Here is a 12,038-nt window from a genome sequence, read left to right as displayed (position 1 = left end):
CAGGCTCCAGGTCTAGCTCTTGTCCTCAGCAGCCCAGGTCTTTCCCCTGTTCTTTGCTTTTCCTCTGTCCCCTCTTTGACAGTAGAGGCCTGTCAGGATTTTGTGCTCGTCATAAACAGTTCTCTTCTCTCAGATTTGGGGTCTGACTGTGTTGACAAGGCTCATGGTAGCTAGCGGTCAGCCAGCATTGATGCAACTGTCCGCTCACCTGTTCTCACACTAAAGAGTGTTTGACCAGATGCCTCCTCCACCCTCCAACTGGGTGAATGCACACACAGTGGAGATTTGTTTTAATATTGTATTTATTTTTGGTTTGTTCTTGTTTGTTTGTTTTGGGGGGAGGTAATTAGGTTTATTTATTTACTTATTTATTTTAATGGAGGCACTGGGGATTGAATCCAGGGCCTTGTGCATGCTAAGCAGGAACTCTGCCTCTGAGCTATACGCTCCTCCCCTTGAGCGTGTGTTCTGATGCCCGTTCCTGCTTCCTGGATCTCCTTGTCAGCAAGCTCTAGGACACTGAACCTGCCCCCTGGGCTCTGGACCCACCTCGTGAAAGACCATGCCCCACCTCTCTTCTTCCCTTTTTGAGAAACTAGTTTTAACTTTCTTTGGGTTCCCTCCTTTCTTCCTTTAAGTGGGTATCTGTCTATAGATTTTTCTGGAGAAATGCTTAATTAGCTGCTTTGGGGCTGTGTTCCCATGTCAGGTTATTTGGGTTTGTCTGCATCATCAGTCACACACTGACAGCCAGGGTCCGGTAGGGTGTGGGCCAACTCTGATGCCCAGACACGTGTTGATGAACTTGGACATGTTTCTAGAAACCTTGAATTATTTGCCATCACTTAGAAATGTGGAGCTCTTATTTAAAAAAAAAATGCAGACGTCTGGCTCCTCTGTGAACATTGGAAGGTCCAGCGAGACAGGTAGTGCACTTGCCAACTGGGCAGCAGGGGGACAGGAGGAGGGCCACCCTGGCTGCTCCCTGTTTGGGGCATCTGATCTCCTATTGCCTGATGTCCACCCACCCCAGCCCCCTATTTCCCCTCCAGCCGCCCCCCTTACCCCTCTGCTGGGTCTGTATTCTCATTCTTACTCACCTTCTCTTTCCCATTTACACAAGAGATTTCTCAATGGCAGTAACTCAACGTGTAGCCAATAGTTTACAGAAATGAAAGGGCGTTTCAGCGATCACCTAATGAAGCCTGTTCCCTTCATTTAATACCGGTCTTACCCTGGAGTGAGTCTTTAATAAGTGTTGACAAATGGCACACAAGTGTGTTTCTAGGAAGGCAGCCGATGGCTGGAAAAAGCCGTTGGTAAATCTTCTATAAGAATTTCCCTGGCTCTGCTGAGTTGATTAATGCTGGGCCACTTGTTAGCAGGGTTTTCGGCTCTCACAGGAATGTAAGGCTCCCTGGTCATCACACTTTTTTTTTTTTTTTTATCTTTTGCAGGAATCCTCTTCATAAGTCAAACTCGGAAGACGGCTCTGTAGGTCAGTACCACTTTTCTTGGTTTTAACCACTCTTAATTTTTTCTTTTAACACTTTATTGAACACATAAATATGTGAAAATAGAAAAACCACGAAGATGCCTTCCACCCAGGAATAAATGTTGTTAAGTTTTTGATGTACAACTTTCCTCTCTTTTTCTGTATTTGTGTGGGTTTTTTTTAAAACCCCATGATTTGAATCATATTCTGCATATTATTTCATGGTTTTTCTCAAGTGAGTATGTCTTGAGCTTATTCCCACATGATTATCTTTTACAGTAAAATTCTTAAGTGTACATAGTATTCTGTCATATTGGACACACCATAATTCAATCAACCAACCTCTTTGCCAAACATTTAAGTTGTTAGTGATTTTTTTTCTCTATCACAGAGAAATGGCGCTACCATAAAAAAGTCCTTGAGCCTATCCATGACTATGGCCTTTGGATAAATCCTTCGATTTGGAACTTCTGAATCAAAGATCATACACAATTAAGGTGTTATAGATTTTATTTCCTTGGTTATAAAATCCACTCGATTTTGTAACATCTTTTCTGTTTGGGTCCGAGAAAGCCTGGCAGTCATCATGATTAGGAGCATAGGTGCTCAGATTGATGTGGATTTGAATCAGGACTCTGCCAGCTTAACAGTCATGACCTTGGGCAAGTCATTTGCCTCCGTAAGTCTGTTTTCTCCTCCACCAAATAGGAACAGGAAGACATCATATGTTCATCGTGGGTATTCAGTGAGATTTGCCATTAGATACAAAGTCCCTGAATATGGCAAGCCTGGGTAAATGTTAGCTCTCACCATTTATTTTTTAAGATGCACTTCCATTTCAGAAACATTAAAATGGGAGAAGGGGGGAGTATAGCTTACAAGAAATACGTTATACCCCCAGATTGCCCAAGAGAAAAGTTGGAGCAGCAGCGAGCCTGCTTCTGCTTTATCGTGTCACGATATGTGCTGATATTTGCTGGAGTCTTTAGCTCAGAGGCAGCCTCAGGCTGGCCGGGCTCCAGCGTCCTTCCAGCTGTCCTGGAGGCTGTCAGAACCTAACAGGGCATCCTGTTTTGACACAAGATGCCCCTTCTAGCCTGGGAACACTGTGGTGGGGGTTTCCACTGGTCTACTTAGTGTCGTGCTGCCTGGCACCACTAGTCTAGACTGGAAACCAACAGTGCATCTCTCTGCCGGGCCCTGTTTCCAGTGACCGTGGAGCAACCGGACACCGAGCAGAGACGAAGCTGCAGTTTTGGGTGTGCCTCGTAGATAAATGCAGATGGCACTGCTGCTTCATTTTATTTTTAAAGAATAAAGGGCCACCCTATTCTCTCCTTCTCCTTATGTGCCCTCTTTCCCCTTTTAAAAATGTATTACATGTTCCTGGTGATCATAGGCCAACCGGATATTTAAAATGTCTAGCCATAGGAAGAGATCTGTTATCATTTCAGTGTCACTCAGAACAGTCTGGGAAGGATGGGAGGCAGGAGGGGGGACCCGGTCGGGCGATGTCACAGCAGGAGAGCAGCCTGCTTTTCTCGTCATTGTGCCCTGGGTGAGCTGTGGGTGGGTCAGGTCACCAGGTAGCCTGAGTGCCAGACAGGTGGGAATCGTGCCCCGCCTGGGCCACAGCTGGACCCATGCAAAGTCCACAACTTCGAGAAACCTCAAGAGTCAACCCCACAGACCTGTGCAACCAGTTCCATGGACCAGTGTGCACAGCATGTATCAACCATTCTGTTCTCTTCGTTAAACCTGGGATAGCAAACAAATCAAGGGTAGATCAACGATAGGAACAACAACAAAACAAAGTTAACTTTTTAAACTATCCTATTTGTGGTTCAGTTGAAACAATTGCGGTTGAGACCAAAGGGGAAAACTATACCACAAGACAAGGCAGAGTTAAACAAACTACTAGTTAAACAAACATCAAAGTGAATATAAGAATGCATTTGCCTGCTTGTTTGATGTTTCTTTATTTCTCATCTTAACCCTACTGTACCATTTCCTGCTCCTAGGAAATTTGCATTTCTTTTAAACAACTTTATAGGCATTTCTAAGTCTTTTCACAAACTGAAAGAGAAAAACTGTCTTTTTGTGAAATCAAAGTATTCTTACAAGCTTTGAATTGTAAGGAAGAGGCTACTTTTGTTATTAATGAATTTATTGCTTGTGCCTTTTTTTTTTTTTAAAGGAAAAGGAGATTGGAAGAAGAAAAATAAGTATTTCTGGCAGAACTTCCGAAAGAATCAGAAAGGAATAATGAGACAGACTTCAAAAGGTACTGTAACACAGCTGGCGGACAGTAGGTCCTTTTAGCTCTTAAATGTTAAGAAGCCTGTGCGGCTAACCTAAATGGATACTGTAGGTTAGACTAACTCATTGCATGTGCCCATAAAATGTTCGGCTTTTCTGACATTCCTTTCGTTGCTCTAAGACTTCATCCCAGTGGGTTTTTTTTTTTTTTTAAATCAAAGAAAACAAAACGGGAAGAGTTTGCAATTCTTTCTTTTCCTAGATCTGACGGCAAAGACCAGATCTTGAGTTTTCGCAGTCACATCAACCTCAGGGAGACCTTTGCTGGCCAAGATCGAACCTAAAAGGGTCTAGAAAGTCAGCATTTGTTAGTTTTGGACCCTCCCCCCTGCCACTTGGGGCCTTTGCAATCTGAACTTCTGATGCTTTTCTGTGGCCGGGACAGTTATGGGGCTGTTGCCCCTGGAAACTCTGTCGGATGGGCTGACATCATGGGAATTCGCCTGGGCTGCTTTGTGAAGGGAGTCCTGCCCTCCTCTTGGCTGTGTCTTTTGTTGTTGTTTATATAGTAAGTAAATATGTCATCCCTTTGAGGCCCAGTTACATAATTTATGTTTCTACGGTATTCAGACAAGGAGTGGAAACAAAGCTGCTTCTAGATTCCAGGCTGGCTGAATAAGGTTATCATTAGATGAACCTTTTTAGTTGACACAACTGACTTTCTTTTTACAAAATCTTAGTGTCCTGCCCTGATCAGAATGCTTCTCCAGTGATTCCTACACATGGAAATGAGAAAAACAGACACGGACAGCATGCATACCAGAAGCACACCTGGGTTCCTTGGCAGCGAGCAGTGGGCTTATTTAAGTTGTCCTGCTGTCAGAGTTATTCTTAAACGTTCCCAGTTTAGGGGGACACACCCAGCATCACATATGATTCAAAGTAAACCTTGGATTCTAACAAAGTCTTATTAGGAAAGAAAGAAAAGGAGAAAGAAAAAGAGAAAGAGGAATGGAGGGAGGAAGCCAACAGCTTACCAGCCCACATGGATTTCTTTTTAAATCACTCAACTCCCCATCACTCCCCCCACCATTGGCAACACAGATAGTAAAGTGCATCAAAGCAACTGGCTCTCCCCTCACCCAGCACACACGGTTACTCCTCCCGCATGAGGAGCTAGGTGGTGAAGGGAGTTTGAGTGGTGGGGAACGTGGATTCCAAGGTAGATTCTGACTGACGTGGGTTCCCACGTCTGCCTGTCCCTCTACACCAAGCTGCTGACGGTGCTAGTCAGGTACAGGTGGGGATGAAAGGGCAGAGAAGAAAGATGAGGGACAAGAAGGCGGACTTATTCCCAGTCTGCGCATCCAACCCGCCCTCACTGTCACGTCCTCCCCGCACGCTGACCAAAGGCACCACATGCACGTGGCTCCCATATATGAGAGGCAACAGCAATGTCTGCTTTTCAGGAAAACCCTTTCCAAGGATCCTAATTGGAGGATTCTCTTTCCCTCTGCAGTTCCATCTGCCTTCAGTTTCGAGCTGGAAGTTGAGGTCCCCTCACACTTTGGAAACATATTCATAACCATGATACTTTCAGATATATACATCGATAGTACCACGCTTCACACCTGTGATTTCATTTGCATTTGTCCTGTGAGGAATAACAGGCAAATAGCTTAGGAGGAAGGTAGGGAGTTTTGCTCCGCAGTAGACACTGGGACCTTCAAGTTCTCTGTTGTGAAAGAGAATTTCTTCCCCTACATCTGCAAAAACATTTTCTTCTCGTTCATGTTTGAGATGGAAGGACACAGAGAGCTCTGAGCGGAAGAAGCGCTGGAATACTCGTCCCCTCTAGCTGGGTCTGTAATTTAGGTCTCCGCCCCACCTGCCACTTTGAACACCCTGGTAGTCTTCTTCCAAAACTCCTCCACTAGGCTCTCAATCACAAAAGCTGCGATCATGTTGGAGGATTTGTTTCTGTGGTAACATCCACATGTTCTTGGAGCTTGTGTCCCATTGAGATGGGCTCACTGGCTTCCTAAAAGGTAGCCCATTCCTGCTCCTGTGACTCCATCAGTAACAGTGCTGGACGGTGCCCCTGAATCACATCCCTCTCTAGTCCTAGACGACGAACCTTCAGGACTGGCATTCTGTTTTCTCTTTCTTGTTTTCATTCCTGTTGTTTTTCTTCTTCAATCTCTAGGAGAAGATGTGGGTTATGTTGCAAGCGAGATAACCATGAGTGATGAGGAGCGGATTCAGCTGATGATGATGGTCAAGGAAAAGATGATCACCATTGAAGAGGCGCTTGCTAGGGTAAGAGCGCGGATGTTTGGTTTACAGTTATGAGTACTGGACCTTCTTACACTGAAAAATGTCAAGGGGTTGCTACAGACTGAATGTGCGCCGCCCCCCCAATTCATATATTAAGTCCTAATGCCCAATGTGATGTTATTTGGAGGTGAGGCTTTGGGGAAGTGATGAGACCATGAATGAATGGGATGAGTGACCTTATAGAAGAGGCCCCAGTGAGCTCCCTCACCCCTTTTGCTGTGTGAGGACACATGCTGTCTGTGAACCAGGAAGTGGGTCATCACCAGGCACTAAATCTGCCAGCACCTTGATCTTTGATTTCCTAGCCTCTGGAACTGCGAGAAATTTCTGTTGTTTGTAAGCCATCCAGTCTATGGTGATTTGTTACAGCAGCTCCAACAGACTGAGACAGGGACATCAGAGGGTACAGGAGTATGTTTATGTCATAGATATTGATAAATTACTAAATAAAAACCAAAGAAAAATTAAACATATTACAACCATTATAAGCCTAAGTTCTATAAGATGCCTTCAACAAACTAAACTTTGACTAGTCTAAAAGTCCAGCTTTATCTGTAGACCTTAAACTTTTGTTTACTTTCATTTCTAAATAGATATGGATGACAGTTTATTATGCCATATTTATTTTTGCTCTGAGTCAAATTAGACACTGAAAGAAGCCTAATTAACCTTTAAGACACCGGAGTAGCATTTATGATAGTGAGATAACAATTACTAAGAGATTTCCTGCTTTTTTGTTACCCAGCAAACTGACTAATTGATTGTAGGATTTTGACTCTGAGTGCTGTGTGGACAAGTCAGAAATTAGACAGGTTTAGGATTTTAAGTTACTGAGGAATCACTGAATGAGTTATAACTTTACCATGAAGCAGAATCTTGAAGGTCTGAAACCTTGAAACAGTGCCAAGCATACTCACTTTAGTATACCTGACTCTAAACCTCAGTAGTTTAAAAAAAAATGTTTAATTTGCTGCTGAGACAATAGGGAGGTAGCATTTGAGGGGAGTGGGAAGAAAGACCTAGTGGGAGCCCTGAGGGCCAAGGTCATCACCAGAAGCCCATCTGCCAGCCTCTCTTGCTCTGTCGATTTGGAGGACCCAGGTGGTGGTGGCCACTCCAGTGGATGGAGCCATGCTGGGGCAGCAATGGAGCAGGTGACAGGTGGCAACCTCCCATCCATGCTGCTGATCACCTCTGCCTGCACCTCCACCCTCAGCCTGCTCTGCCTGCTCCACCACACCTTCAGGCACCCAGCCTAGCTATCGGCTGCAGTAAAAAGTCCACCATACGTTTTCTCTCCAGTGCTATTCCTTGAGCATTGCATTGGGGAAAATTCCAATTGAATTCCTAGAAAATGCAGATGAAAAACATGGACCCATATTTAGTGTTACTATGGCAGACAAGATGTTTAATTACCTTCTGAGGGGTGATGCTGCTACACTGTTTTTTAATCATAAAAACAAAGATCTGAATACAAGGGTGACCACAGTCATCTGACAACACCTGTGTTTGGCAAGGGAGTTGCAGTATGATGTAACTAATTCTTGGAGCAGAAGAAAATGTTAAAAGTGTCCTTAACGTTGTCAACTTTAGGTAGCACATTTCTATAATGGAGAAAGAAACTTTTAAAGTTGGGAAGAAAGAAATTTGTTTGAAGCTCTTTCTGAGCTGATAATTTTAACAGCTAGCCATTGTTTTCATGGAAAGGAAATCAGAAGTCACCTCCATGAGAAGGTGGCACAGCTGTCTGCAGATTTGGATGGAGGTTTTAGCCATGCAGCCTGTCTGTTGCCAGGTTGGCTGTCTTTGCCTAATTTTTGGACAGGGCTCATCAAGACATCAAGAATATTTTCTATAAGGCAATCCAGAAACACAGATTAAACAAAAAAATTGATGGCATTCTCCAAACTTTGTTAGATTCTGCACTCAAAGATGGGCGTCCTTTGACACATGAAGAAGCTCTTGGCAGGGCGACATACATCCTCAGCTTCTAGTGCCTGGATGGGCTTCTTTTTAGCCAGAAACAAAACACTTCAATAAAAATAAAGGATCTGCCTCCTTTCACTTAATGATTGGCACAGGGATTAAATTTACATGATCACTGTATAAAAGCAACATCAAGAGCTAGACCTCCTATAATGGCCCTGATGAGAATGATCTGGCATGTGTTTCTCCCACTGAGTGGCAGACTTAAAGACCCGTGGACAGAATGTCTAGACTGTAACCCTGACAGGGCAGCCTAGCATCTGGAGAGAAGTTTACCTGTGAACCATTTGGAGCTGGGTGTATCCCCCAGATGTCCTTATATTGGGAGCAATTTTGCCTATGTTCAAATGAGCACAATTTGGTCCACTATGCTTTGTTTATATGAATTTGGTATCATCGATGAACATTTTCCCTCTGTGTACAGCTACAGTTCACATTCCTGAAAACCCAGTTATCAATACAAAGATGAAAATGAAAAAGGCTGCAAGGAACTAATACATGAAACCCCACTGTAAGCTGCAAAAGATTTGAAGAGAATGACATTTACAAAATAACTCTATTCGTTTTTTTTTGAGTGTGTAATTTAAAAAGATAGCAGCTTAACTTACGATTTTTCTATTTTATTAACTGAATAGTTCCATCAAGTCTAATGGCATTTCAAACATTTTCTAATAGTTTTATGATGGATACTTACTCTATATGCTTTAAGGAGTCCAGCACATTAGTGAAAAAATATTGTTTTGGACAATCTAGATAATTAACACGTTCTAAACAGCACAGTTTCCACGTGCTAATTTTAAGAATGTATGTAGCTCTTGGCAAGTAAGTTCAGGGTATTCAAATCTTGGATTAGTTCTACAAGGTACAGAAAGCCCATGAGATACTTGGAAGCTACAGGTTATTCATTTACCTGGGTAATTTTTGTGGTATGTGTGAGATTGGGAGGAATAAACTCACTTTTAAAGCTTTGGATAAAAGAGATCACTGTTGTTTTAGTTTAGTATAATTGAACTCAGCAATGTTGTTGAAAAATACGTCCTTTGACATTTTAACTGGAAGCACTGTCTATAGGAAACAGAAATCTATGGCTAGGATTTAATAATCATATTTCCTAAAAAGCAATGCAATTATTAATACTAAACACTGCTCATGTTATTTGATCTAATTACTAAATATGCCATTTATCCATCTAATAAATACGTGTGGAGTTCCACAAGGTCATATCTGTGTAACAGTCCAAACTAAAGTCCTTGTAGGATTTTTTTAAAAAGGCAAAAAAACCTTTGATGTTTGTCGCTAGCTTGACTGATGTTCTGGCATCGTGATCTTTTCTTAATGCCAGCTGTCTTACATCAGGTTCCCCAGAAGCAGAGGCTGAGATGGGGGTTCTTGTGCACATGATTTGTTAAAGAAAAATATTCCAAAGAAACCTCTTAGTAAGGGAGGGAAGCAGGAGAGGCAGGGGAAGAAGCTGGACAGAGACATGATTTCAGGAGAAGTCTAGCCTCAGCCCAATCCCGTAGGGAGTGGGGAGCTCTGGAAGGTGAATGGCCATTTGCCCTGCCAGAGAAAAAGGCTGAAGGCTGGTAAGGAGGAGGGAGCAGTGCTCTTGGCATCTCTGGGTAGACAACTCCTGTCAGCCATGAGCAGGGTGTAGATGTGCGTGGATACCTACAGTAACTGGGAAATCAGTGAGCAGTTTCGTAAAGAGAGCCTCGGCATCTGGTATACCAGAGCACAAGATTATGAACTGAGAACACTGTACATTATTGGATTATTTCCTTGTAGCAGCTTTTGTACATCAATCATAGAAATTTGACAACTAGAAAGGCTCATGGAGAGAGTCCATAGGAGAGAGCAACTAAGTGATTGAGGGATTTTTTTTTTTGAAATAGGTCTCATGGGTTGAAATTGGAAAGGATTTATCTCAGAAAAGAACTTATTCACTGTCTGTGAGTGTATGAAGGGTTATTAAGCAGCACATCTTCAGGATGTACTGAAGAGTGTTTTGTTTTGTTTTAATCTCTACTGAGGAGGCAATAAGAGGAAATGAATGAAAATTGCATCTGGAGGGATTTAGATGAAATATAGCATAAATGTTATTTATAAAAAGCACTCAGAAATGGGAACATTTTAGAATCTGTCTCCATAAAGGTCTTTAAGATAGAATAAGCATTAACCTACTAAAGATGGCCATCCTCTAAGAATTATGTTACAGACTTCAAATATGGGAAAACTATGAGGCCAGGGAAAATAGGGCATGAAAGCGGTGTCTCATCCTGAGACAGACAGACAGACGGCCAGACACACACACACACACACACACACACACACACACACACACACACAAAACTGTAAAATGTTATTTTAAAATTTCCAGAATTAAACTAAAATTATAAATTTGCTTTAAAATAGACAAGTTTCTCAAATGAAAATCATCAATTTCAGTAGAATAGAAGATAAAAATTAATTATATAAATGATAACCAAAAATGATTAGAGAGCCTGTTTTGTAACTTTGAAACCTAGCGTTTTTGAAATTAGGAAATTTAAAAGCAAGGTGAATTTGAATAGAGCATAAATTTGAATCTGTGTCAGAAGCAACATATGTACTCTTAGGCCCCAAGGTAAATGATGGAAATGGACAGATAGCAAAAGAAAAATATTGAATCTGTTTATGACTGCCTAGTTAGGAATTTGTTTTGTTTTCATAAAGATGAAACTTCTATTTAGTGGCTCCTAGATGTTGGGGCAAAGGTTGAACGTAAAAGGAGAGCAGAGACCTTAAGAAAACAAATGATAACCCCATTTTTCAGCTGGCAGCTAGTTTGGTCATACAGGAAGAATATTGCACTTCAGAAACCAATTAATCTGGAAAGAAAGCACATTCTAATATGTCACTTAAGTGTATTATAGAGATTAGAACAATATTAATCCCCGTAATATACTAAAAAGTAACATTAAGTGCCCGTATAGCAGAAGTTCTATTACCTGGAGTTGATGTGAACTTTGAGCTCTATTTTATCTGAAACCCCAAGAGTGACAATAATAAAACTATCATAATAAGTCTATTGCGTGGGTACAGTGTGCTAGGAGCTTTGCTGCGTTATCTTACTTCCTTCTGGTAACAGTCCTGTGACGTAGTTTATTGTCATCCCAGTTTCCAGGTGAAAGAACTGAAGCACACAGAGGCTAAGTAATTTGCAAAGGCTCCCAGCTGATTTTTGAGAGCCCTTATGTGTTCAGTACTGTGTGCCTTCCCCTGGTCCATTTCCTGCACAAGAGTCCACAGAAAAAAAATTCATAGTGGAAATAATGCTTTGGAAAGTTGCTTTTTCCTAGAAGGCTGGCATTTCACATCTACATAGCCCCAGTGGTTAAGGACGGTCCTGGCCTGGCACCATCTCCCGGGCTGTCAGATCAGATTGTTTCTGGTTTCTTTTTTTTTTTTTTTTTGGTATCTTGATTCATGGAACATGATTTGATCAGTGTCTTAAATTCATGCCTAAAAACTGCCCTATAACAGAATTTTAATGCAGTGACGACGTAATTATATTATGTAGAGAGTTAAATTTCTACATGTTTTATAAAAGCACACCTGGAACTTCTCACATTTGCCATTCTGAAAGATCCTCCATCTAACTCTGCTAGGTTAAGTTTGTTAATTTTCTGTAGTATTTCATTTATCTTTCTGTGTTTTTCGAAAAGTGGAAACCTAAGCCCAAACTTTAAATGTCTCTGAACGTATTCCAGATGACTTGGTATTTTCCTCTCATTCATAGGATCCCCAATAAATCCCATAACATTTGTTGGGTGTTAACATTGAGCTGGTGACTTGAGGCAGTCCAGAACAAGAAAAGCAAGTGATATTTAAAAATCAGTTTCAGGCTTCCACCTCTGTTTCACTTAAGTGTTCCTAGACTACATACTGTGTTTTCCACAATGAGAGGCCAAACTACAGG

At 41.9% G+C, this 12,038-nt stretch overlaps 1 protein-coding gene and 1 pseudogene across 3 annotated transcripts in view; both read left to right on the top strand.

Annotated features, from left to right (window-relative positions):
- The window catches only part of SASH1 (SAM and SH3 domain containing 1), a 217,236-nt gene that overhangs the window by 145,807 nt on the left and 59,391 nt on the right, over positions 1-12,038 (top strand). For all 3 annotated transcript variants that reach the window (XM_064486597.1, XM_064486596.1, XM_031456509.2), the window contains exons 5-7: positions 1,458-1,498; positions 3,693-3,779; positions 5,961-6,073. In XM_064486597.1, coding sequence (XP_064342667.1) covers positions 1,458-1,498; positions 3,693-3,779; positions 5,961-6,073 — 241 coding nt within the window. The remainder of the gene's footprint in view (positions 1-1,457; positions 1,499-3,692; positions 3,780-5,960; positions 6,074-12,038) is intronic.
- Positions 6,638-8,576, top strand: LOC105100949 (lanosterol 14-alpha demethylase-like; annotated as a pseudogene).

The sequence above is a fragment of the Camelus dromedarius genome, chromosome 6 (genome assembly GCF_036321535.1).
Source record: "Camelus dromedarius isolate mCamDro1 chromosome 6, mCamDro1.pat, whole genome shotgun sequence".
NCBI classification, from domain to species: domain Eukaryota; kingdom Metazoa; phylum Chordata; class Mammalia; order Artiodactyla; family Camelidae; genus Camelus; species Camelus dromedarius.
The sequence above is the reverse complement of the archived record's forward strand: the minus strand, read 5'-3'. Positions and strand labels throughout refer to the sequence as shown.